Genomic DNA, 25,332 nt, shown 5'->3' with positions numbered 1-25,332 from the left:
ATCAAATCCAAAATTCTTGAGAGAGACCTTGAGATTGTCCTTGCATTGCTTCTTCTCTGACCACCATGTGTGAACTCTCCATAAAATAGTCTTTTTGGCAAGCAGACATTTTGCATTCAAACAATGTGACCAGCCCATTGGAATTGCACTCTCTGAAGCATAGTTTGAATGCTTGGCAGTTCAGTTTGAGCAAGGACCTCAGTGTCTGGTACCTTATCCTGCAAGGTGATCATTAGAATCTTCCTAAGACAGTTCAAATGAAAGCGATTCAGTTTCCTGGCATGGCGGTGGTAGACTGTCCATGTTTCACAGGCATACAACAATGAGGTGAGCACAACGGCTCTGTAGAACTTCAGTCTGGTAGTCAGTCTAATACCTCTTCTCTCCCATACTTTCCTTTGGAGCCTTCCAAACATTGAGCTAGTTCTGGCAGTGCATGTGTCAACTTCATTATCAGTGTGTACATCCCTGGAAAGTACACTACCAAGGTAAGTGAACTTATCCATAGCATTCAAAACTTCTCCATTTGCTGTAACCGATGGTTCCATGTATGGATGGTGTGGTGGTGGCTGATGGAACACCTGTGTTTTCTTGGTGTTAATTGTTAGACCAAAATCAGCACAAGCAGCAGAGAATTGATCCATACTTTGTTGTATCTCAGCTTCAGAGGCTCCACTGAGTGCACAATTATCTGCAAAAAGAAAATTATGCACCAACATTCCCTCCATTTTGGTCTTGGCTTATAACCTTTTTAAATCGAAGAACTTACCATCAGTACAGTAGTCGACCTTGATGCCGTGTTCATCCTTATTGAAAGTATTTGACAGCATGACTGAAGACATCATGCTAAAAAGCATGGGAGCAAGCACACAGCCCTATTTCACTCCATTGGTGACTGGGAAGGCACAAGAGCATTGTCCACTATCCAGAACCTGGGCAAACATGCCATCATGAAATTGATGTACAATGGTGATGAACTTCTCAGGGCAACCAAATTTTGACATAATTTTCCATAAACCCTCATGACTAACAGTGTCAAAATCCTTAGTCCAATCTACAAATGTTGTGTACAGACCTCTGTTCTGCTCCTGGCATTTCTCCTGGAGTCGTTGGGCAGCAAACACCATATTGACTGTTCCTCGGCCCTTTCTGAAGCCACACTGGCTCTCAAGTATATGACCATCTTCCAGGTGAAGGATCAGCCTATTAAGGAGGACTCTAGCAAGAATTTTGCCAGCAATGACTAAGAGAGAGATCCCCCTGTGATTGTCACAGGACACTGTACTCCCTTTACCCTTATAGAGATGGACAATGTAGGCATCCTTGAACTCCTGGGGGATAACCTCCTCTTGCCATATAACCTGGAAAATTCCAGTCAGCTTTTGTATGAGCAATGGTCCCCCTACTTTGTGAATCTCAGTTGTAATAGAATCAGCACCAGGTGCTTTGCCACATGAAAGGAGCCTAATGGCCTTCAAAACCTCTTCTTCAGTTGGAAGTTCAACTAAGGAGGGATTGACTTCAACCTGAGGTAAACAGTCAATGGCCTCAGTATTGATTGATGATGGTCTGTTGAGAACATTATGGAAGTGTTCGGTCCATCTCTCTTGGATCATGTCCTTATCACTAACCAATGTGGCTCCATCAGCACTGAGTAGTTGTGATGCACCATAGTCCATAAAAAGCTTTCAGGGAATCATAAAAGTGCTTTGGATTGTTACTATCAGTATAAAACTGAATTTCATCTGCCATCTCTCTAAGCTTTACTTGTACTTTGCTTTTGATGGAATTAAATGCTGCCTTCTTAGAGGTGGATGAACTATCCTACTGGTAGATCCTGTGGAGTTCTTGTTTTTCATTTAGCAACTTCTGAATTTCCCCATCATTTTCATCAAACCAGTCTTGGTGTTTGGGAGGGTTCTCACCCGGATGAGCAAATGCAGTGCTTATTTCACCAGATCTCTGAAAGCTGCCCACTGCTTTTCTGCTCCACTGTTGCCAACTGTGTGTTAGCTCAACTTTTCCCTCCAAGTTAGCAACAAACTGTTCACACTCAGAGAAGAGCTCTAATTTGTGGACATTCATTCTTCTAGTCATTTTGCCTTGAGGGCTCCACTTTTGATGAATGAGAATGTTTGGCTTGAAAAGGATAAGTCTATGATCAGTCCAGCACTCTGCACCACACATTGCCTTCATCATCCTTGCATCCTGTCTGTCACTTCTCCTTACAATCACATAATCTATTAGATGCCAATGTTTGCTGCGAGGGTACATCCATGGAAGTTTTATTGTGCTTGGGTAAATGGAAGACAGTGTTGGTTAGGAGTTCTGAGATGCACAAGTCTTCATAGTAAGGGACCGTTGCTGTTACTGTTTCCAACTCCATTCCCCCCTATAATTCCCTGCCAAGTCTGGTAGTCGGAGCCTACTCTAATATTAAAGTTACCCAGAATTATAAGCTTGTCCTCTTTGAAACATTGATGATAAAAATCTCTAGGTCTTCATAAAATTTTTCTTTGACCTCATCAGGATTCATCATTGTGGGAGCATAAGCACTGATGATGGTGGGATGATGTTTTCCTACAAGTGGCAATCACATTGTCATCAGCCTGTCATTCACTCCTTTTGACAGGTATACCAGCTTACTGACTAGATTAGTTTTGATTGCAAAATCTAAGCCAGGTTCACAGTGCTCCCCTTCACTGCAGCCAATCCAGAAAAATGTGTATCTAGCTCCTACTTCAGTAAGTTGACCTTCATTTGCCAGCCCTGTTTCTCTCAGGGTTGCTATTTGGATGTGATACCTGCTGAGTTCTCTTGCAACAAGAGCAGTTCGTCTTTCGGGTCTAATGGATTTTGTGTTGTCTATAAGTGTGTACATGTTCCATATGCCGATGGTGAGTGAAATTGTCTTTGAGATGTTTTTGTACATTTTTTTTTTGTGTGTTTCGACCATGGGGTGGGATTCCCTGCCTGCCATGGTAATCAGGCCAGAGTCAGGTAAGCAGATAATTTCTAAGGTGCTTTTTCTAGGCCCCTTCCTCACACCAGAAGGTGAACAGTGTGATCCTTAAAAGGGTGCTCAGACACCCAGGGTGCTGGCAAATCCACCTCTGCTTCCAGTGAGAAATGACCTAGTGGCCTGGGCTGCCTGTGTGCAGGATTCTGACTATAGCTCCCAGTGTATCTGCACCTGCTGTTTCATCACTTGCCTGTTGCCACAGGACTCTGAGACAGGTATAATAGTAAAATGGTATGGGTGATGTCTTTTGATTCGTGCACAAATTGGATTCAAGTGTGAAGGTTCAGCTCCATAGGAAGTGCTTCCAATCTGGAAGATCAGAGGGACTTCCCTGATTGCCCCTTTACAGACTTCAGAATCATCGCTCATAGATGCTTATCCTACAGCTGACTCCATGACTAGCTCTCCAGCCATTACATCACCTTGCTACCTAAACTCACAAAGGCACAGAGACCACCTGTCCTACCAGTCCCACATGTATCTGACCAACCATCCGCAGTACTATCAGCATCCCCATCAATAGCTCATCCAACCTTGGGCTGAGGACCTCAAATGAAGGTGAACCCACTATATCCCAAGGGTCACAAGATCACAGATTTAGGGCTTCAAGGGATCTTAGAGGCCATCAAGTCCAATATCCCTCATTTTATAGATGGGGAAACCAAGGCACAAAGAAGTCAAGTGACTTGTCCAGGGTCACAGAGCTAGTAAGTGTCTGAGGCAGGTCATCTTGACCCCAAACCCAGTGTTCTATTCATTGCACTACTTAACCCATCCTACTTTTAGCCCTCTACAATTGTTAGCAGGTTTTCCTGCATCTCAGACTGAAATCTGCCTCTCTGTTTCTTTCCTAATCCAGTTCTCTGGGGCCCAAGAAGAAGTCTAATCCCTCTTAACCCTAGAAGTCCTTCAAATACTTGAGGGTAGTGATTATATCCCACCAAGTCTCCCCTTCTCCAGTGGATACATCCCTGGTTTCTTCAACCTACCCTCTGTGATACTCTTTCCAGGCTCTTTGTCCTCCTCCCTACAGTCTCCAAAAGGATAACAGTCTCCTGAAAAGGTGGCCCCCAGAATAATAGTAATTATTATTAAAATAATAATCATGGATTTTTAGCTACTGGGTGTGAGTCAGGAAGACCTACATTCAAATCTTACTTCTGCTGCCTCCTTGCTTTGTGACTATGGGCTGCTTATTCTCTCTGATCCTTAGTTTCCTAATCTGCAAAATGGGAAGACTCTTATCTGTAAAACCTCCCTCATAGGGTGATTGTGAGAGGCAAATTAGAGAATGTATAGAGAGTGCTTTGTACTGAAAGCACTATATGTCATCATTAATATAATTAGTGATGATTTAGAATAATAATACATTTGCCTCTTCCCGGGCATGCAGCCCTGTCCTATTCTGATCAATCTTTCAAGGATTCCCTAGTAGCAGCAGTTCAGTGATCTGAGCTCCTGGCTGTTTCACTACCTTGAAATTTTGTTCCAATCTCGTGATTTGAAATCACTGAGAGCAGCTAGCTACTTTCCTGTTCTCTCTCTCCTCCTCTTGGGATTCACCTCCCTATGAGCCATTTTGTTTGGTCCTTTACAGTCCAAGGATCATTGTCCTTGGCAGAGAAAATGAATAAAATAGGTGGCGAGTAGTTCAGTCTTCTCATCTAAATCAGTTATTATCATCCCTCCCATCCATCCACTGAAAATCTCCATCTTTTCTTTTAGCCTCTTCTCACTTCCAACGTAAATGAAAAAAATTACCCAATAACCCTTTTTTGGGAGATATTCCTTAGCATTCATCAACCAATCAACAAACAGTAATGTTCTTTACTGTAATATTCCAGGCACTATGCTAAGCTCTGAGGATGTAAAGAAAAAGCAGCCCTTCCCCTCAGGACTTTACTTTATAATGTGAGAGGAAACATATATATGTATGCGTGTATATATGTACATGTTATATATGTATATGTATGTCTATACGTACACACATATATGTATGTATAAGTGTGTATATACATCTATATATGTATATGTGTGTGTGTGTGTGTGTGTGTGTGTGTGTGTGTGTGTGTGTGTGTGTGTGTGTGTGTGTGTGTGTATCGAGTAGATGGAAGTTAATCTTAGGTGCCGGCAGGAGGGGAGTAGGAGGACCTCTTGTGGAAGGTAGTGTTTGGGCTGAACCAAGAAGGAAGCCAGAAAGACACCTCTAATGTCTTTTATTGATGTTTTCCTTTACCTTATAGTAGTTTCGTTTTCAGTTTGTTTTATCTCCTCTGTATCAGTTCATACACGTCTTCTCATATTTTCCTGAATTCAACATTTATCATTTCTTTGGTTGTTGTTTAGCTGTTTTTTGATTGTGTCCGACTCTTTGTGACCTCTTTGAGGTTTTCTTGGCGAAGATATTAAAGTGGTTTGTCATTTCCTCCTCCAGCTTATTTTATAGAAGAGGAAATTGAGGCAAACAGGGTTAAAGGATTTGCCCAGGGTCATACAGAGAAGAAGTGTCTCAGGTCAGATTTCAGATCAGGGAGAGGAGTCTTCCTGACTCCAGGCCCAATGCTCTATCCACTGTACCACCCAGCTGTCCTTAATCATTTCTTATAGTGCAGTATTTAATGGTATTCACATACCACAATTTTTTCAGCCATTCTCCAATCCGTATACACATTTTGTTTCCAGTTTTTTGCTCCCACAAAAAGCGTTGCTATGAATATGTTGATATCTATTGAATGTTTCCCTCTGACTTTGACCTCCTTGGGATACATGCCCAGTTGTGGCACTGCTAGGTCAAAAGATATAAACAATTTAGTCACTTTTCTCGAATAATTCCAAATTGTTTTCCAGAACAGTTGGGCTGATTCATAACCGATGAAATATTAGTGTGTCTGTCTTCCCACAGTCCCTCCAATATTGCCTATATCCATCTTTTATCTTTCTGGCCAATTTGAAAGATGTCAGATGGGGCCTCCTAGTTGTTTCAACTTGTAGGTCTCAGTAGTGATTTGGAATTTTTTTTAATATAGTTGATGAGAATTTGTATTTCTTCTTTTAAAAAAAAGTTTGTTGGGGCAACTGGGTGGTGCAGTGAATAGAGCACTGGCCTTGGAGTCAGGAACACCTGAGTTCAAATCCAGCCTCAGACACTTGACGCTTACTATGTGACCATAGGTAAGTCCTTTAACCCTTCTGCTTTACCTCCTTCCTCCCCCCAAAACAGGTTTGTTCTCGTCCTTTTCCTGTTAGGAAATGACTCATGACCATCTATTTTTGCATGATTTTCTAAATCTTTTGGATATCAGATTTTTATTAGCTATATTTGATGCAAAAATTTTTTCCCAGTCATTAATGTCTCTTATTCGTCTACCTGCATTGATTTTTTTCTTTCAAAAGCTTTTCAATTTTATGTAATTGCAAATATCTGCCCTTTCTTGTCAAAGTCTCTTTTTCTTATTTGGTTAAGAATTTTCCTTAACCATAACTGTGAAAGATGCTGCCTTATATTCCTATCTAATTTTTCATGATGTAACTATCTATGTATCTTGGTAAAAGTTTGACCTTCATCAATTGACAACTTTTGGCCAAATTTTCTCAGCCATCTGTTATATTCAGTCAGGGGTTTGCTGGTAAATGTTTAACAACCAGCTCTTTGGGGGAAAAGAATGTATACTGGAAATAGTTTTAAGTTTAATCTTCTTTATTAGCATTTTTTCTAACACTTTATTAAACCTAGAAAATCAATAAATCAAGTCCTGATTTGTAACTTTTACTAATTTCTAAGGTGTAAGTTCTCACATTGAAAATTTAACAATCAGCTTCTCCCTAGAAAGTTTGAGCTGGCTCCAGCACACTGGACTTTTTTTTTTTTGTAGATTTCTATTATAACATATATTAAAATAATGTTACCGCTTAGTAGGAATTGCAAAGAACCAAAGAATTAAAACGTAACCTACGTACAGTCCCAGCTAAAACTGGAATGGGTCTAATATCTTCATGATTTAGCCAATGATAAGCCCAAGAAAGATGATACTCTTAATTGAATAAAGTCTTGTGCAAAGCAACAGGAAATTTTTGGTTATCAAAGCTATGGGTTTTTGCATTTTGTATTCTTTTCTCAACCAGGAAAAAAATTCTTTTTGAATGTTACCTAACATATATACATAAAACAAGATTTTGAAAAATACATTGTCTGTTGTAGGAATCACTGTAAAGAGAAAAATTTTATGTGTTTCTCATAGGCAATATGTTGGTTATGACACACGTGTAGCATGAAACATCACTGGTCTACTCTTAGCCTCTTCCTGAATCTTTTCAAGTGTGATATAATCATTCAGCTAAAACATCAGTGCCAAGTGCTTCATACCCCAAAGAGTTTTTTAGCATGAGCCTCAGAAAGTAGCAGAGACTTAGAAATAACATATGATACACATATACTATATGTATGCATGTATATATTTTGCATGTATAGAAATGCACACACATATGTGTATGTCTGTGCGTACAATGTGTGTACACATACATATATGTGTGTGTTCCCTTAGGCCATGTACTTAAATTGGTAACATCTCGTGGCTAAAAACTGGTTTTTTTGGCTTGGATTCTTCTGCCATGAAAATTGGATTCTACGCATTAATTAGGTTAAGGGCAGCTAAGTGACAAAGTGGATTGAGTGCTGGGCCTCAATCAGTCAGGAAAACTCATCTTCCTAAGTTCAAATCTGGCCTCAGATACTTACTAGCTACGTGATCCTGGGCAAGTCCCTGTTTGCTTCATTTTCCTCATCTATAAAGTGAGCTAGAGAAGGAAATGACAAACCACTCTAGTATCTTTGCTAAGAAAATTCCAAATGGGGTCACAAAGAGTCGGACACGATAGGAACACCTGAACAACAATAATTAGGTCTAGCCCAGCGTGGAGAACCTGCAGCCTTGAGGCCCCCCAGGCCCTCAAGTGCGGTCCTTTGACTGAATCCAAACTTCACAGAACAAATCCTCTTAATAAAAAGATTTGTTTTGTCAAACTTGGACTCCATCAAAAGGCTGCATTCAAGGACCTAGAAGGTCACATGTGGCCCAAAGTCACAAATTTCCCACCCCTGGTCCAGCTTAAGCTAGAAACCCTGGCTACTTGTGGTATTCTGAATACATGGTATAAGTCTACCATAGAAGTCAATGCTTTATTAAGATGAGAGGTAGTATGACATAATGGTTAGAGGGCTTGATTTGGAACTCACCAGACCTGAGTTCAGATCCCCCCTGTGACAGATATGTGCTGTGTGACCATAGGCAATACATTTAACTACTCCCCCAGCCTCAGTTTCCTTTTCTGTCAAATATAGATGGTAATACATTCCCCTCAGGGCTTTTGGGAAGTTCATTAGAGATAAACGAATGAAAACACATTAAGTGCTTATTATGTAGAAAACCTTGTGAAGCCCTAGGGAAACAAGTAGAAAAATCCCTGCTCTCAGGGGGCTCCCACTCTATCGGAAGAAGTGAAGTTTGAGCACTAAGGCAGGTGGAGAGGTCCCATGGTCGTTAGGGTACAACAAAGAAGCAGAAGGTAATGCAGCCTCTTTAATATTATTTCCACTGATAGAATCATATCCATTTCATATGCTGAACCATTTGACAGTGCCAAGGTCTTTGGTGTTGAGAAGCTTCTTCTGGGTCTTCAGGAGCTGTGGCTGCTGAGTAGGGAGATGTGGGGGCTATATCCCCTGCAGAGGCAGCTATATCTCCATGAATATTGCCTTCCTGGATGATGGCTGAGGGATCTGAACTGGAAGCAAGGCCAGTGGTCCAAGGAGGGGGCAATGCTATTCTCAGGGGCTCTTGAGTTCAAGACACTGAACTCTCTCCATTAGGGTCTCAGGGGAGCTGGTGGTTAAAGTGGCAATGCCAGCTCCTGCCTCACTCTTACTCTGCTTCAGCAGGGCTGGCTAGGTGGGTGGCAGCTGGTAAGCAGTGGGTGGAGACAGCTCATACTTTCTCCATGAGGATTAATCCCTTGCTAATGTAAGTAAAGCATTTTGCAAACTTGAAATTGTTATACAATTGTCAGTTATTATATGTATATATAAATAAATGGGGGAACGTGGGGAATCTGTGAGGGTTGTAACAAGACCTTCCCTGTGCACTCACTCAGATTATAACAGTAAATTGTTGCCTACTCCAGCTGCAAGTAAGGTTAGCTCTGCTGAGAGGCCTTGAATGCTTGAATAGTCGGGTCTGCTGGGCCTTATGTTTTCTAAGGAGCAGGGTCATAGCCAGTACTTTTTGTGCCCAGGCCTAGCAACTCAACTATTCAAGTAGCACAAAAGCTGAGATGGAGTGGGGGAAGGAGAGGCAGGCTCTGGAATAGTGATAGAGAGGATGCTGTTGGAGAAGCCTCTGTAGCGGTAAAGATAGAACTGGAAGGGATGGAGGCAAAGTTTACCCCAAGAAACTGAAGAATTGCAAATGTCGCCAGTGTCCTTTAAATTCAGTGCCCTAGAACAAAGTTCTGATCATCCAGCCCTAGTTATGGATAATCAATGAGTCAGTTAAAAAACATATATTGAGTGCTTAGGATGTGCAGGCACTGTTTATTAAGAACTAGGGATTCAAAGAAAAGTGGAAAATTCAATCCCTGCCTTCAGTTAGCTCATGTCTTAATGGAGGAGACAACGTGCAAACAGCTATGTGCATATATAATACAGTGAGGATTGATGGAACTTAATATCAGAGGGGAGAGGGACAGCATCTCTGGGGGTGGGTGAGGGATGGAAGGACTTCTTGCAGAAGATGGGACTTGGGTTGAGCCTGGAAAGAAGCCAGAGAATCCAGGAGGTCAAGGTGAGGAGGAAGAGCCTTTTGGAGATAGGATCTAGCCAGTGAAATAGCTCATTTGGGAGATGAAGTCTTATGTATGAGCAACAATGGAAGTGTGGACAGAAGAGAAGAGAGTGTAAGACTAGAAAACTAGGAAGGGATTGGACTGTGAAGAGCTTTAAATATCAGAGGATTTTATTCTCTGTCATTGTATTTTATACTATTTTTCTCAAGGGCAAACAGGTGGCATAGCGGATAGAGTGCCCAGTCTGAAGGTAGGAACTTGAGTTCAAATCCAATCTCAGACACTTCCTAGCTGTGTGACCCTGTGCAAGTCACTTGACCCTGTTTGTCTCAGTTTCCTCATCTGTCAAATAAACTGGAGAAGGAAATGGCAAGCTGTCTAACATCTTCATCAAGGGTTGGATAATACTGAAATAACTGAATGACAACAAAAATAGGGAAGCACTGGAAATTATTGAGTAGGGAGGTTGACATGGTCAAACCTGTGCTCTTGGAACATCACTTGGACAGCTGAGTGGAGGATGGACTGGATTGGGAAGAGGTTTGAGACAGTTAGAAGGCTATTTCAATAGTCCAGGCAAGAGGTGATGAGGGTCTGCGTCAAGATGGCGGCTGGGTGAGTGGAGAGAAGTGGATACATGTGAGACATGTTGGGAAGACACAACAAGGTAACTAGACAACAGACTGGATATGTGTAGTAGGTGAGAATAAAGAATCAAAGATGATACTGAAAGTGTGAGCCTGGGTGATGGGAGGAGAGTAAGAGTTTGGGGAAACAAAATGAATGAATTCTATTTGGGGTGGCTTGAGATGCCCACTGGAGATCCACTTACAGATGTTCAAAAGCCAGTTGATTATGTGAGATGATTTCTGAGAGAATTAAGGGCTGGATATGGAGATGTAGATCATGTTTAGTCATTTCAGTCGATTCCGACTCTCCATGACCCCATTAGGAGTTTTCTTGGCAAAGACAATGGAGGGGTTTGTCATTTCCTTCTCCAGCTCATTTTACTTGAGGAACTGAGGCAAACAGAGTTAAATGACTTGCCCAAGGTCACACAGCTAGTAAGTGCCTGAGGCCGGATTTGAACTCAGGAAGATGAGTCTTCTGACTCCAGGGCTGACACCCACTGTGCCACCTAGTTGCCCTTTGTCTTTAGAGAGATGGAAACTGAATCTATGGGAGTTGAGTTTTAGGAAGCTAGGAATATCTCTGATTGTGAAAGAGACTTTTTGGGGAGACAGTTTGATCCCTTCATCTTCCAGTCTTTCCTTTCTCAGAGAAAGAAGGCCATGTCTCATGTCCTTCTCTCACTGAGAAATCCAGAGGAAGACTGAGACTGGGTCCTTGCTGGGGACTGGGGGGAGACAGACGGGGGAAGAGGAAGTGGGATTATTGTTTGGGATATCATATTCTTTACCTCTGAACACTTAGTAGCAAAACTGCTCCCCCAATCCTGTCCTTTTGCAGAAACTGAAGTCATCTCAGATCAGCCCTTAGTTGAATGTGTCTTGGAGGCTGGGGAAAGTGAAATTTGTATAATAAATGTAGGAGTTTGAAGAAAGGACCTTTGTCTGGGCTGGGGGCCTGGGCCATTGGTCAGTTCCTCACAGCCCCCGGCCTCTCCCAGAATGCCCCCCTCTCCTGATGAATGCCGCACTTGTCCACACAGCAGGTCCTGGTCTCCCAGTCCTGGGCTTGCCTGTGTCTCCCCTCCCCTGGGTGGCATCACCATGGCCCTGACTCAGGCCCTGGAGGGTCCTGCCGGCAACGTCTGGGCCTGAGAGTCAGCAAGGGAAGTTGCTCAGGGACTCTGAGGCCCTGGGTCTCACCATGTTTCTCTACTGGAGGAAGCGGGGAGCCTATGAGCTGGAGTCATTGCCTCCATCCCTGACTGATCTGGAGTATGGATCTGTGGAACGTTTCTCTTGGAGCTCATCCCTTGATATCATTGAGGACCTTGAAGGTAGGTGTGAGGGGTGGGGGTGGAGATAGATGGGCCTGGGGATAAAGAGGAGGCAGGAAAGGGAGAATTCCTATAATAACTGACCCCACATGGCTTAAAAAATACCTCCTCATTTTAACTATCACCTGAAGTCCCACTATTTATGGTAAGGATTCAGTCCCTATTGAAGAACAAGTCTCTGAAGGGAGGTATGGGAGAGGGGTAAGTCTTAGAAAATGTATGGATGCTCTTTTTCTGGCATTCCTTTCCAATGCCCCACCCCCACTCCTAAATAGAACCTTCTCTTACAACAATGCAGTAATCAAAACAAACCATATACAGATCATGTCTGATAAAGTATGCCTCATCTGGTACCCAGTGTTCCCCCCATACATTGGCTTCACCACGGGGGGAAGGGCAGCTCTTATTTTTATCTATAGACCCATTATTGCTTATCATGATGGATGAGGTTATCAGACTCTTTCCTAGAGAGCAGACTATGATACAGAGGAGGAGGGACTGAGTACAAGGTCACTGGGGGTCCAATGGAAGTAGAGGACCACTGGAAGATGTGGGGGAGAGTCTGTTTCTTCCACGATAAATTTCACCCCTACAGTGCAGCCCCATCGGAAGGGTCCTTAGTATAAAGGATAGCAAACTGTACAGCAGAGCTCATTCCTAGAGCTAGGAGGAGGAGAGAGGAGCCAGGGTGAGTGGGCCCCTTCCCAGGGGCTGCGTCATTGCCAAGGGTCAGGGGGAGGGGCAGCAGAAGGTCAAAGGAGACTTCCTCTCCATTCAGTTGGTTCAGGGTATGTTGAGAGGGGGTAAGAGGGGTGGGGTGGGAGTGGAAAAGACTGATGCTGGGAACCCAGAGTAATGGTGTGATGCAGGGAGGAGGAGAAAATCCTCTGAAATCCCCAGAGCTGGGCTTTCGGTGTTTTTGGTCAGAGACCTTCTGGAGGCTGGGAATGAAGGGGACCAGTGGGGCCATCTTACTGTATATTTGTGTCTCCTTGTGATACAGCAGCTATAGGACAAGACTTAGAGTAAGGAAGATGTGAGTTCAAATCCCATCTTTCACACTTAGTAGTTGTCAGGCCCTGACCTCTATTTCTCTTACCTCTTTGAGTCTCAGATGATAACTCACTTTTGTTTTTTTTAAAGTAATTTTCTCTTTTATTGTGAGCTTAATAATTGCAAATAGTTCAATTATCAGAGAAGAACAAAAAAGAGAATTGTAAAAGAAATTGTGAATTTCTGAGTTCCGTATACATTCTTACATATGTATGTATATATGTATATACACATACACACACGTATATATGTATATGTATAATTTACCAAGAGAGTAACCAAACTGCTATTTATTCATGGACCCATTGCATTTAGTTTTGTTGTTTTTTGTGTTTTTAAAAATGATCCATTGACATACTATTTTCTCTCACTGTCCATTATCCCACCAACCCCTTCCCCCAGTCCCATTCAAGGAAAAGTCTTCCTTTGTAACAAATGTGTAACATCTAAGACTGCAATTTCTAGATAGGCTGAGCTCTGCTTCAGTGGAGGGACTTCCCATACCATACTTTATGTATTGGCTTAATCTCATTTGCTATTTGAGACAATTTCTTACCCAGGCTAGTTCAGGGAAGAAATTGTGTTTCGCCTTGATCCATCAGGCATGATTTGCCCAAGGTCACATATGCACAATTAGTAGTAGGACTGAGACTAACTCTCTGTTTGGTGGGGGCAATTAGTTGGACTAGTGTGGTCACAATGGGGTGGGATGGAAGAATGGTGTGGGACAGTGAGAGAACAGAGGCGTCTGTGGGAGGCTGGTGATCAGAGTGCAAGGAAGGAGGATGGATATTAGAGGTGTGTGGTCCAGAGGACCCAAATGGACCCCAGCACATAGCCCAGAGTCCTCCACTCACTGGCAAACTTTATTCTGAAAGACTCTTGACATCCTGCTGGCCTCATCCGTGCTGGCCTCCCGAACCTGCCACATCCTATCCCCTCCTGCTATCGATTTTTAAATCATTTTCTCATTGATCTCATATGCCGTCACATCACCTTCACTTCTAAGCATGTCCTTTCCTTCCATTGAGCTCTATCTACCCTTTGGAGCAAAGAATAAAAAAAGAGAAAAACCAGCTCAGCAGAACTAACCAACATATGGACTTAGTCCAACAGTGGGTGCAGTGTTCTGCATACCTAGACCCCCCCACTCTAGCTCTGCAGAGAAGTGACGGGGGCAAATTCTCTCATCTTTTATTCTTGGCAGAGTAGGAGAGGACACTTGGTCATTATCCTCATGATGTGCAAACCATGGAGTTGCTATCGTTGAGATGGAGAGAGAGAGTATGAGTCAGGGGTCTTGGGTTCAAATCTAGCCTCTTCTATTATCTGTGTTGATCTTTAGCAAGTGGCTAAGATCCTCTGTTTCCTCATCTATAAGACTGAAGGGCTAGTGGTCTAGGTGATAAGAGTAATTCGCATTTATTTACTGCTTTACAATTTCCAAAAAGTTTTTCTTGCAACAATGCTGGGTGTTACATAATTATAATATAATATAATAATGAATAAGTTCCAATGCATTGATATCTTCTGCTTGATTATACATCTCATTTTTATTAGAGAGGATTCTCTTGATGGGATTGAGTCATTGAAGAAGTGAGCTTTCTTTTCCTTCCTTCCTTCCTTCCTTCCTCCCTCCTTCCCTTCCTCCCTCCCTTTCTTTTCTTTCTTTCTTTCTTTCTTCCTTTTTTTCTTTCTTTCTTTCTTTCTTTTTTTCTTTCTTTCTTTCTTCCTTTCTCTTTCTTCCTTCCTTCCTTCCTTTTTCTTTCTTTCTTTCTTTCTTTCTTTCTTTCTTTCTTTCTTTCTTTCTTTCTTTCTTTCTTTCTTTCTTCCTTCCTTCCTTCCTTCCTTCCTTCCTTCCTTCCTTCTTTCTTTCTTTCTAAAAGTAAACTGACCTGCCTCGAGTCAATGAATGTCTGAGACAGAAAGTGAATCTAGATTTTCTGGCTCAAAGTGTTGGCTTCCTAAGCATCATACATCTCTTGCCTCTGTGACTTTGCACAGGCAAGTACCCATGTCTGGAATGCACTCACTCCTAACCTATGTCTCTTAGAATTCCTAGCTCCCTTCTGGGTTCAAGTCTTGTGGGGCTCAGCTCCCAGAGAATACCAATTCTGACTTTTCCTTCCCCAGTTGTTAGTATCTTTACTCAGAGATTACTTAGTATCAATTTTGTATATATTTTATATCTATGTACATGTTGTTTTCCTCCCCCAGTAGAATGTAAGCTTCTTGAGTGCAGGGACTGTTGGTTTTTTTTTTGGCTTTGTATTCCCTGAGTCTCCAGGCACAGAGTTGGGACCCTGAAAATACTCACTGAATGAGCTAATGAAAATACTGCATTGCCTTCCTAAAGTTTCTTTATATCGAAGGTGTCAAACAAGCAGCTTGTGGTTCCTCCCAAGTGGATCCCAACCAGATTCAAATCTAATTGGGAAATATTCAGCAAAATAAATAGAAATACAAGCAAAAGTAGATATGTTCATATATGGTTTTCTGTCAGTGTACCTGGACAGTGATCATTATGTGCACCCCAATTTCTAGTTTAGTTTGATATCCCTGTCTCCGAGGGACACCTAGCTTTAAACCATATGAATTTGCCAAGCTGAGAGGCCGGAAATAACCTAGCAGTCCCCAGAACTAACTGAGAAGCATATTTAGTTGGGAAGTGGGGGTGAGGGGAAGGACAGAGTCCAGACCTCAGGACGCTCCTAGGCTGGTGTGCACCATCTTAACTCTGGATCTGAGGTATCCCACATGGTTTACATGATTTAGGAATCACAGACCTCTGGCTAAAAATGATTTGAATGGCCACAAGATCCAGTTCTCATTTCTGAGACAAGGAAACTGAGACAAAAGTTAAATGACTTGCCCAGTGTCATGTGGAACCGAGCAGATTCCCATTTCAGGAAGTGCATGTCAGTATGACTGCAGCAAGTGGAATCTAACAGGTGTGGAAATGAAAGAAGTCTCGATGGATATGCTAATAGGTGCCCAGGACCAGACAAAAGGTGCAGGTGATTCCTTCTCATGCCTATCAATCACAGCTTGGGGTCCACTCTTTTCCCTGCCTGCCACATTGCAACTGCCCTGGGAAGGAAGCGCATTTTACTCCTCACCCCTGTCACTGCCCTGGGACAAAGACTTGATGGTCCCACCCTAGTTATGGCTGGCCCCATTCTCCTGTTATCTGAGGATTAGATTACCGGGCCCAGACCAGTAAAACAATCTGCCACCCTCAGTGAAAGGCAGGGCTTTAAAATCTCTCCCTTCCTCTTATCTCTCCTAGTTCCAGAAGCTGCCCCATTACCAGTCTGGAAATAGTGATGTCTATATTCCCTGTAAGCTTCTTTCTTTCTTTCTTCCTTTGCGTAGGTTAGAATTGCTCCATGTGAAATTTAAACAAGCATTTAAAAATACTTTGTTGATATTTTTTGTTTTTCTATAGAGGCAGCTAAATGAGTAGAGAGAGAACTCAGACCTGAGTTCAAATCTGCTCTTAGACAATGACTAGCTGTGTGACCTTGAGCAAATTGTTAAACCTCTTTCTGTGTCAGTTTCCTCCTCTTGAATGTGGGCACTGGACTTTGTGACTTTTCAAGTCTCTTTCAGCCAGAGGTCTATGTTTTTTTTAATCATTTAAATCTGCAAAATGCAGCTGACAATAGCACCTCCCTCACAGGGCTGTTATGAGCATCAAAATGAGAAAATATCTAGAAAGTGCTTAGCACAGTTCCTGGCACATAGTAGGTACTATATAAATATCAGTTATTGCATTGTAATGATCATATTCATCATTGTTTCCTAAACTGTAATGCAGAGATATTAACAGCACCTCCCTCACGGGATTGTCGTAAGGACAGAAGATACTTGTAAAGTACTTAGCACAGTGACTGGAACATAGTAGACACTATAAATATTTATATTATATTAATGGTTTATATAACTAGAGCTGCTTATGATTATTTTATTTCATTTAGTATTATATAGTATGTTATATAATAATATATTATGCGTTATATATTATTTTTACTATTATTATTTCTTTAACTGTAAAATGGAGATAATAACACTAACCCCATCACAGGGATGTCGTAAGGATCAAATGACATAACATTTGTAAACCACTTAGCACATGCCTGCTACATATTAGGCACTCTATAAATGCTCATTCTCTTCTATCTTTTTATATCATAGTAATTTACAAATATCTCTCTCCCTGCTCTCCCACTCGGCAAATCGTTTCTTGAAAGAAGGAGGACATTTTTCTCAACCCACAGACATATCAACTATGTCTGACAATATAAACAACATTCCTTACCAGTAGCCCCCCCTTGCAAAGAATCATAGACTTCTAATGGAGAAGGACCTTAAAAGCCAGAAAATCCAATTAACTCATTCTACAGGTGAAGAAACTGAAATCAAGAGATTAAGTGGTTTGCTTAGGGTCACATAGCTAAGCAAGTATTTGAGACAGGATTTGAACCTCTGTTCTCCTAACTTCAGTGTCCCACCCTTTATGCTATCCTGGGAGATTGAGATCCATTTTCACAGCTCTTCCCAGGGCTCAAGCTCAGTCATTATAATTGCATAATATTCAATTTTTCATGAACTGAGATAATTGGAATTGGAATTGTCTTGGATCATTGTAACAATCAGAGTAGCCAAGTCTTTCACAGTTGATCATTGTTACAATGTTGCTGTTATGGTGTACAATGTTCTCCTGGTTCTGCTCACTTCGCTTTGCATCAGTTCATGTAAACCTTTCCAGGTTCTTCTGAAACCAACCTGCTCATTATTTCTTATAGAACAATAGTACTCCAATAACTTGTTCAGCTATCCTCCAGTTGATGGGTGTCAGGAGCTTACATTTTAATGAGGGAAGGCAATACATAAAAGGAAACTGAAAGGGAAGAAAGGAGGAAGGTACCCAGCACCTGGGCATGATAGAGAGGTCCTGAGGGCAGCTTAGTGAGAAATTAGATTTTGGGTGCAAGTTTATGGTGTTGAAATGGAGTGAGCTGCAGGGGTAGCTGGGTGTGAATGTCTCCAAGAGGGGGAGGAGCTGATCCTCATAACAACCCTGTCATAACTGATTGTTATTCCTATTTATAGTTAAGGAAACTGAGGCAAAGAAAGGTTAAGTAACTTGCCCAGTACCATCACACAGCTATTAAGTGAGTGAGGTTGGATTTGAACTCAGGTCTTGTGACTCCAGGTTTAGGGCTCTACACAGTGGTGCCCCCTAGCAACCTTTGGGTAATTTGCTTTAGGTAAGTAACTCTCTGGGCCTTGGTTTGTGAAATGATGAACTTGGTGGTTTCTGAGATCCTTCCCAGTCTGGGATCTTATGGTCTCGATACATGGACTCAGGACCTTGAGATTCTCTTATGCCCTGAGCAGAAGAAGGTCATACTCCATAGGGGTCTAAAGAGTGGCCAGTGTTGGAGTCCCTGTAACCTCACATGGATAGAAGAATGGATTTGCCACATTTTGTCTTCTGGCAGAGCTTTTCCCCAGTTGGGGAGGACTCATGTACAAAGCGTGACCGATGTTGAATCTTAAACACATTTTTGCTGAAATGTTAATATTGCTGAGTGGGGGCTTCTCAGTTCCTCTGTGAGACTGCCAAAGGAAATCTTGGGGCTGTCTTCCTGGCTGCCTGGCCCCCAGCTCTGGGACACAGCTGTGATGCCCTCCACCTCGCCTGACTTTGCAGGAGGAAGTGGATGGTCACTGGGGCCCCTGGGCTGTTCCTCTATGCTACTGTCCACCCATCCGCTGTCCATCTGCTCTAAGCTTGCAGGGAGCTCAAAAAAACTTTCTCTGGGGCTCCTAGGGAAGAATTCTGGATTGGCTTTTATTATTATTCATAATAGGTCAGCTGAAAGGTGGGTTGGGACCCCACTGGACCAATGAGAGGACTGTTTCTATGTGGTGGGCACATGGCCGGCACAGAGAGGGATTGTCCTGGGGGATGATTTCAGGCCGTGGGCAGCCCTCAGTCCGAACATTTCTCTCAGCCCCCAGGAGTGGGTGAGAAGGTCACTTCTTGGCCTGCAGTTAGATGGGCCAGGTGCCCAGATCCCCATCTTTCTGTCTGGCTTTTGTACCCAGAGGCTCCCCACTACCCACTTCTTTGTGGGACCCTAAGGAAAACAGCCATGTGTCTGCTGGACTTCTGTGAAGTGTGAAGGCCAGGGGATGAGGGGAGTGGGTAAGGGGAGCAAGAAAGGGGCCTTTTCTATGTCAGGGCATTGGGGTCACATTAAGCTCAAGGATCTTGTATCTTCCTGACTGCCCGCCTCTCTTGCCTCTGACATTGAAAGGATATCAGGGGCTTGGTCCAAGACCCAGTTTGAATGTCTCATTGCTAGGACCCTAGAAGAGATTAACAGGAGGGCAAGTTTGGGATCTGAGAAAATGGGGCAGCATCAGCTGAGACTAGGGGTGCTACTTTATAAGAAAAAGGCTGGGGGGAGGCCCAAGAAGAAAGGGTGACACCACAGGGATGAGTGAGGGGGGTGGGGACCCCAGGAAAATGTAGAGGAATAGCCCCTGGGAAATCAGGGAATTGGTCATTTCGAAAACCTACGGCTGAGACTGAGGGTGATGAATGTACTTTTTCTGTCTAACCATGTTGGCGATATTGGAATCTTTTGGTCCCAACAACTTTCAAGACAACCTAATAATAACAACCCAATATTTATGTAACATTTTAAAGTTTGCAAAGCACTTTAAAGTCTGCTAAGCAATTTTTATTTATTGAAAAAATTAATATATTATCTTCTGATTTTACACCAAATACATTTCTTGTTCTATTTCTCCAACCCCACCTCCCAGATTCATCCCCTAAAATAAAGAATTTTTTAAAGAACTTTAGAGAAGTTTACAAACTATTTTATATAACTTACATCATTCTTCCTTACAATAACTCTGTAGGGGTAAGTAGTGCAACTATTATTAGCCACCATTTTATGTGTCGGGAAACTGAGACTCCAAGAAGGGCAAACATCTCACTCATGGCCCAGGGCTGGTTCAGTGGCAAGGGAGGGTTTCAAACTCAGGTCTCTTAATGCTTAATCTTTTGTTTATCCCACTCTATCACATATTGCTTTTTCTTGGAGAGGCATGAACAGGGCGGATGGGATATAGGCGGCATCTGAGATTACCACCTGGTTATCCTGGGGCTCCCATTGCGAGAGACAAGCCTAATTCATAAACAATTATTAAGTACTTACTGAATACAGAGTATTATGTTCTGTGCTCAAGTGGGCAGGAAGTGCATTTTACCTAAGCTTGTTCCCTGGCCTCTTGGGGTTTACCCACAGCCCAAGTGCCATCTTCCAGAAATGCCTCTTCAGGAGAGACTGGGCAAAGCCACAGAGGTCTCTGGCTCTCTGCTTACTCTCCTTGGAGAAGGACAAGCAAGGGCACATAGCTTTTTGTTCCCTACCCTGCCCACACTCTAAGCCAGTGCTGTGACACCTTCTGGGAAATTTCTCACAGGTCCCCACCCCTTGGCCTCCACATTTGACCACTTCCTGCCTTTTCTTCTCAAGAAATTGTCCCTTCTTTGAGTCATCTTTGTGGGACCAAGAACCTTGGGTTCTGTAGTCAGCTGAATGCGTCCAGCTGGGGCTTCAGAGGCACAGGGCTGCTTCTGGAACCAAGTGAGGACACCTTCATGGAACAAAAGGTGGTGTGTGTGTGTGGTGTGTGTGTGTGTGTGTGTGTGTGTGTGTGTGTGTGTGTGTGTGTGCGCGCGCGCGAGCGCGCTGACTCTAAGCAAGTGACCTGACCTCTCTGGACTTCTTACCAATAAAATGTTGGTGGTGGGGTACTAACATTACACTAGATAATCTGAGAAAAGTGGTCTCCCTGTCCTTAGGTCCTCTCCAACCTACCAGTTCTCCTGATTTCCACCCCTATTATCCTAGAGTAGTAGATAGAAGGACTACATTAGGCATTAGGAAGGCCTGGGTTCAAGGCCTATCCTCAGATATCTAGGCAAGTCACTTTCAGTGCCCCAGGCAGCTCTGGAAGATTATAAATTACCCAGCAGATGCCAGTTTGCTTTGGCAAAAGGAGTCCCTGATATCAATGAAATCATGGGTCACTGTCTAGGTTGAAGGCCCGAAATCCTTTCTTTCTTTACAAAAGCCTATCAGTTCCCGGCAGGGTAGGGGTGGGGTGGCTGGGTGGGTGGGGCTTGTCTCCCTGCTGGGCTTGAGGCTGCCAAACTGCCAGGCAGGCCCGAGTCAGATGCCTCTTCACCCAGCAAGAGTTACTTCCCTGGGGGCCTCGTCCTCCCATTTCTTCTTCCCTGCAGCCAATAGGGGTGGGAGAGGACAGAGGATGGCATCATTGGCTCCTCTTTCAGGCCGTTTCACACCCTGCCCCCCCACCAGGCTTAGGGGCACTGCTGGGTGAATCTAGCTCCCCTTGCTCTCAATCTCAGGGCAGTAAGCACCTAGTCACCTTTCCCCTCCCCCCAGCTCCTAGTATCCCAGGGATAACTACCCATTAACCCTCTGCTCTCAGCCCAGGGCTTAAATTATTTCCCAATGGGCCCAGTTCTGGAATGATCATGCAAACAAAGCCAAAAGGTCATTTGCATAAATTTCCCAAAATGCCGCCTCCTCTTCTTACATGTTTGTACAATTCCCAAGTTACAGCCCTTAAAGGGGCAGCTCAGCGTAACAAAGGAATGGTGGTCTGGGAGAGAACTAGAGACCTCCAGGCCCACCTTCCCTCCTGACCATCCCTGAAGCTGGGTCTCCCAGGCACTTGGACTCAGTCTATAAACTGAGGAGGTGAGCCTGAGGCACTCAGGGGTCAGTCCAGAGTATAGTGAGGAAGGCGGGAGGGAGCCTTGAACTGTCTGGTGTGTGTTGTCTCTGGTTAGGTGGTGCCAAGAACTTACCAGCCTCATATAGACATTCATTCAGCTCCCTAGTTGCCCTCTGTAAGCTGTGGGGCAAAATCATGGATCCTTTTAGGTGGTCTTTCTCCTGCCTGACTGTCCAAGGCTGTTCACTGTCACCTGATTTCATCTGGGGAAAAAAGGTTGGAGTGGAAGGAGTGAGTGGAGGGGTGTCAGCCAGTGACATTGGAGACACAGAACTGAATTCTATTTTAAGACGTGGGCTGAAAGCTCATGAGTGTTGTTGATCATAAGAATTCCCATTTTCATATCATTACATGGAGTATAAGTCTTCTCCACAAGTCTTCTGTGAGGAAGGAAGTACAATGTTCTCATTTTACAAATGAGTACACTGAGGCTTAGTGTTTTGTCTAAGGATTTAGCAGGATTTTAATCCAGGCCTTCTTGCATTCAGGGATCCTCCTCTGGGGTCCAGATGGCCAGAAATGCTTCCTGTCTGCAACCTCCAGGCAATTCCTTTCTGGGTGATTGGGCTTTCTTGGCCAGGGACATTAGCTGGGAATTCTCGATTCAGTTTGAATCAATTCAATTTGAGAAACATTGAGGGAGCTCCTCCAGTCAAGGTGCTAGGTGATGAGAATACAAAACCCAAAATGAAGCAGTCCCTGTCCTTGTACATTTTATATTCTACTAGGGCATAGATGGGGGCAGCTAGAGGGTACCATAGTACTCAGAACACCAGGTCTGGAGTCAGGAGGATCTGAGTTCAAATTCAGCCTCAAACACTTACTAGCTGTGTGACCCTGGGCAAGCCATTTAACCCTTATCTGTCTCAGTTCCACAGCTGTAAAATGGGGACACACTGGAGAAGGGAATGGCAACCCATTCCAATATCTTTGCCAAAAAAAACCCCAAGGACAGCATAGAGTCAGATACAATTGAACAACACCAGTTCCCAATATTTACCCAGATAGGTAAATGTAAGATAGTGCACTATACACAATCCACATTATTTCACTTGATTCTAAAGTATGATGGAATCAATGAAGAGTTGGCCTTTAAATCTTTAAACTAGATTCAAGTCCAGTCACACATACTGACACTTACTGACTGTGTGACCTTGGATAAGTCACTTAATTCTTATTGTAGGCAGCTCTAAGACAACAGAGTTGCCAAGAAGGAAGATGGCAGTCTCCTATAGTGGAGGGAGTTCCCTGTACCGGTACAACTGAAGGTTCAGTCCCTACCCTTACTTCTAAAGTGGATGGGTAAAGACCATGCTGAAGAAGGCCCAGTAGCCCTGGGTTGCCTATAGGCTATAAAAATCCAGACTCCCCCAGTGTTTGAAGACAGCTTACCTTTCCTGGCTGGCTCACTACAGATCGCTTCTCTTCAGGCCCACCAAGGTCCAATCAAAGTGGTCAAGCTCAATGACCAGAACGCTCTCCCTCCTTACTTTCAATTCTCCAGCTCCCTCTCCAACTTCTCTGACGTCCATCACCTCTCAACTCTAAGGACCACTGCATGCAAAGGGGCCTTCCTTTCCTACCCTGTGCCCGTCACTGGTGCCCCACTCTCCCAATATTAGACTATATATTTTACAACTCCTTATAAGACTAGCATACAGTAAGTGCTCAATCAACACTTCTTGATTGGTCCTTAGACAATCTGATGACTACAGTTGATATAGGCATTATTGTCTGAGACTCTGGTTAAATGGCTTGGTGGTAAGTGTGTGGGAGGGGACTTGATCCTAGGCCTTGGGGATACCAAGGGGTCCCTCCCTCCTGTGGAACTAATATTGGAATCCATAGTGGCACCCAGAATCTCCAGGGCCTCCTCACAGCTGGATTCCAAAACTGCCCAGTCCTCAGGTAGGAGGTAGGCCTCAGGTCTCTCTGGGATAAAACAAGGGTAGGAAAGGGTGAGCCATGAGTTGCTCCAGGTTTTCTCCCCTCTGGGCTAGGCTGGACTGGACCAGGCTGGGCCAGCCAGCTGGGGAGCCCAAGGCCTGGGCTGATTCCCTGTCACCTGACTGCTCCACCCCTCTAGGTTGCCAGCCTAGAAGCATTTCAGAGGTGTCTCCTAGGGCCACTCCCAGCCCCTGCCCCTCTCCCTTTCCAGGTTTGACTGGCTCCATCTCTGGTCTCTGACATCCACCTGGGGCTCTGACCACCCCTACCCCCTCCCGGGCTCTATTTGTGCTAGTCTCTGTTTCTCTTTTTCTCTTTCCTTCTCTGTCTCTGCCCTTTGCTGCTGTCTCTCCCTCTGCCTCTCTCTGTCTCTTGTCTCTGACTGCTTCTTTATCTCTGTCTCTTGTCTCTACCTCCGAATTTCTGTCTCTGCCTCTGCCTCTGTCCCTTGCACTGTCTCTTGTCTCTCGCTATGTCTCTGTCCCTGGGTCCCCAGGTTCTAGGTTGATCGTCTCCTAGCTTGGCTCCAGCAGCCTGGGCTCAAGGCTCAGGGCTCGGGGTTCGGACCTCAGGGCTGGCTCAGGGCGGGGGGGCGCTCAGCGCTTGGTGTTCCGGCGGTCTCTGTCTCGCCGAAGCAGCCCGAGCCCGCAGCGCTGTTGGGTCCGCCTCTCCTGGCCTCTGCTGGGCAGGCTCCCCTTCTCTCCTCCTCCCCTCCCCTCCCTCCTCCCGCCTCCCCCGGGACCAGGCCGGGCGGGCGGAGCGGCGGGCTCCGGGAGAGCGGTCCCTGTCCCCTGGGGGCTCCTCCATGGGTGAGTGCGGGGGCATCCCGAGCCGGGGCGGGCAGCCGAGGGAATGGGAGTTGGGGCTGGCGGCCAGCCGGGCTGCTGCAGCTGGCGAGCCCAGGAACCCCGCGATCCGTGCGGGGATCCAAGCCCGCGACTCCGGCCGGCCCCGCTGCTGGGCTGCGGCCACCGCTGCCGTGCTGGCCCAGGATGGCGGGCTGGGCTGGGGACCCCGGCACTCAGCGCTCGGAGGCTGGGGCTCCAGGATGGCGGACTCAGGGACTGGGGGCGTGTGGGGAGCGGGGGCAGGACCGTGGGATCCTGGACTAGGCTGGGGGAGGCCTGGCCCAGGGGTGCTAGGAGACTCCTAGACCTGGGGGAGAGGAGATTCCTAGCCATAAGATCCTGGACTGGGGGGCTCTGAGTACAAGATGGGCTACGTGGTCCAGGGCCTCGGAATTCTGGACGGGATGGGGGGAGTCCAAAGTGGCCACAGGGCTGTGGCGTTCTGTTGGGGGGCGGACTGGCAGAGGGTCTCCAGTTGCTTGGCGGGGGGGAGGCAGCAAAACTGGAGAGAGAGCTACAGATTAGGGGATAAACTCCAAAGGTGGGGGCCCCTTCTGGAATTGGGGGAGGGGCAAGGGGACCAGGAGCGTGAAAATTTGTACTTAAGAGGCCTGGGGGGGAGGTTCCAGGGTGAGGTATCCTGAACTAAGAAGTGAGGGGCTGGGGGATCCCAGGTTAGAGGAAGGGAGGCCCTTCGGATTGGAGTCTTTGCAGGGTTTTCTTGGGGACAAAGATTCCTGGATTAGAGGATTCTGGGGAAGGGGGGAGGTCAAGGCCACTCAAGGCTCCAGCTCTGCTTGCTGGGG

General features: G+C 44.8%; 1 protein-coding gene across 2 annotated transcripts in view; it reads left to right on the top strand.

Moving 5' to 3' along the window:
* Positions 1-25,332, top strand: part of PLEKHG5 (pleckstrin homology and RhoGEF domain containing G5) — a 110,293-nt gene that overhangs the window by 27,767 nt on the left and 57,194 nt on the right. Inside the window, exon 1 of one of the 2 annotated variants that reach the window (XM_072608724.1) lies at positions 24,227-24,487. The exons of the other annotated variant lie outside the window; for it this stretch is intronic. Coding sequence (XP_072464825.1) covers positions 24,484-24,487 — 4 coding nt within the window. The 5' untranslated portion in view covers positions 24,227-24,483. Of the gene's footprint in view, positions 1-24,226; positions 24,488-25,332 lie in introns of those variants that run through there. 2 annotated transcript variants of the gene reach the window in all.

Source organism: Notamacropus eugenii, chromosome 5 (genome assembly GCF_028372415.1).
Source record: "Notamacropus eugenii isolate mMacEug1 chromosome 5, mMacEug1.pri_v2, whole genome shotgun sequence".
Lineage (NCBI taxonomy): Eukaryota > Metazoa > Chordata > Mammalia > Diprotodontia > Macropodidae > Notamacropus > Notamacropus eugenii.
This window is presented reverse-complemented; position numbering and strand designations above follow the sequence as displayed.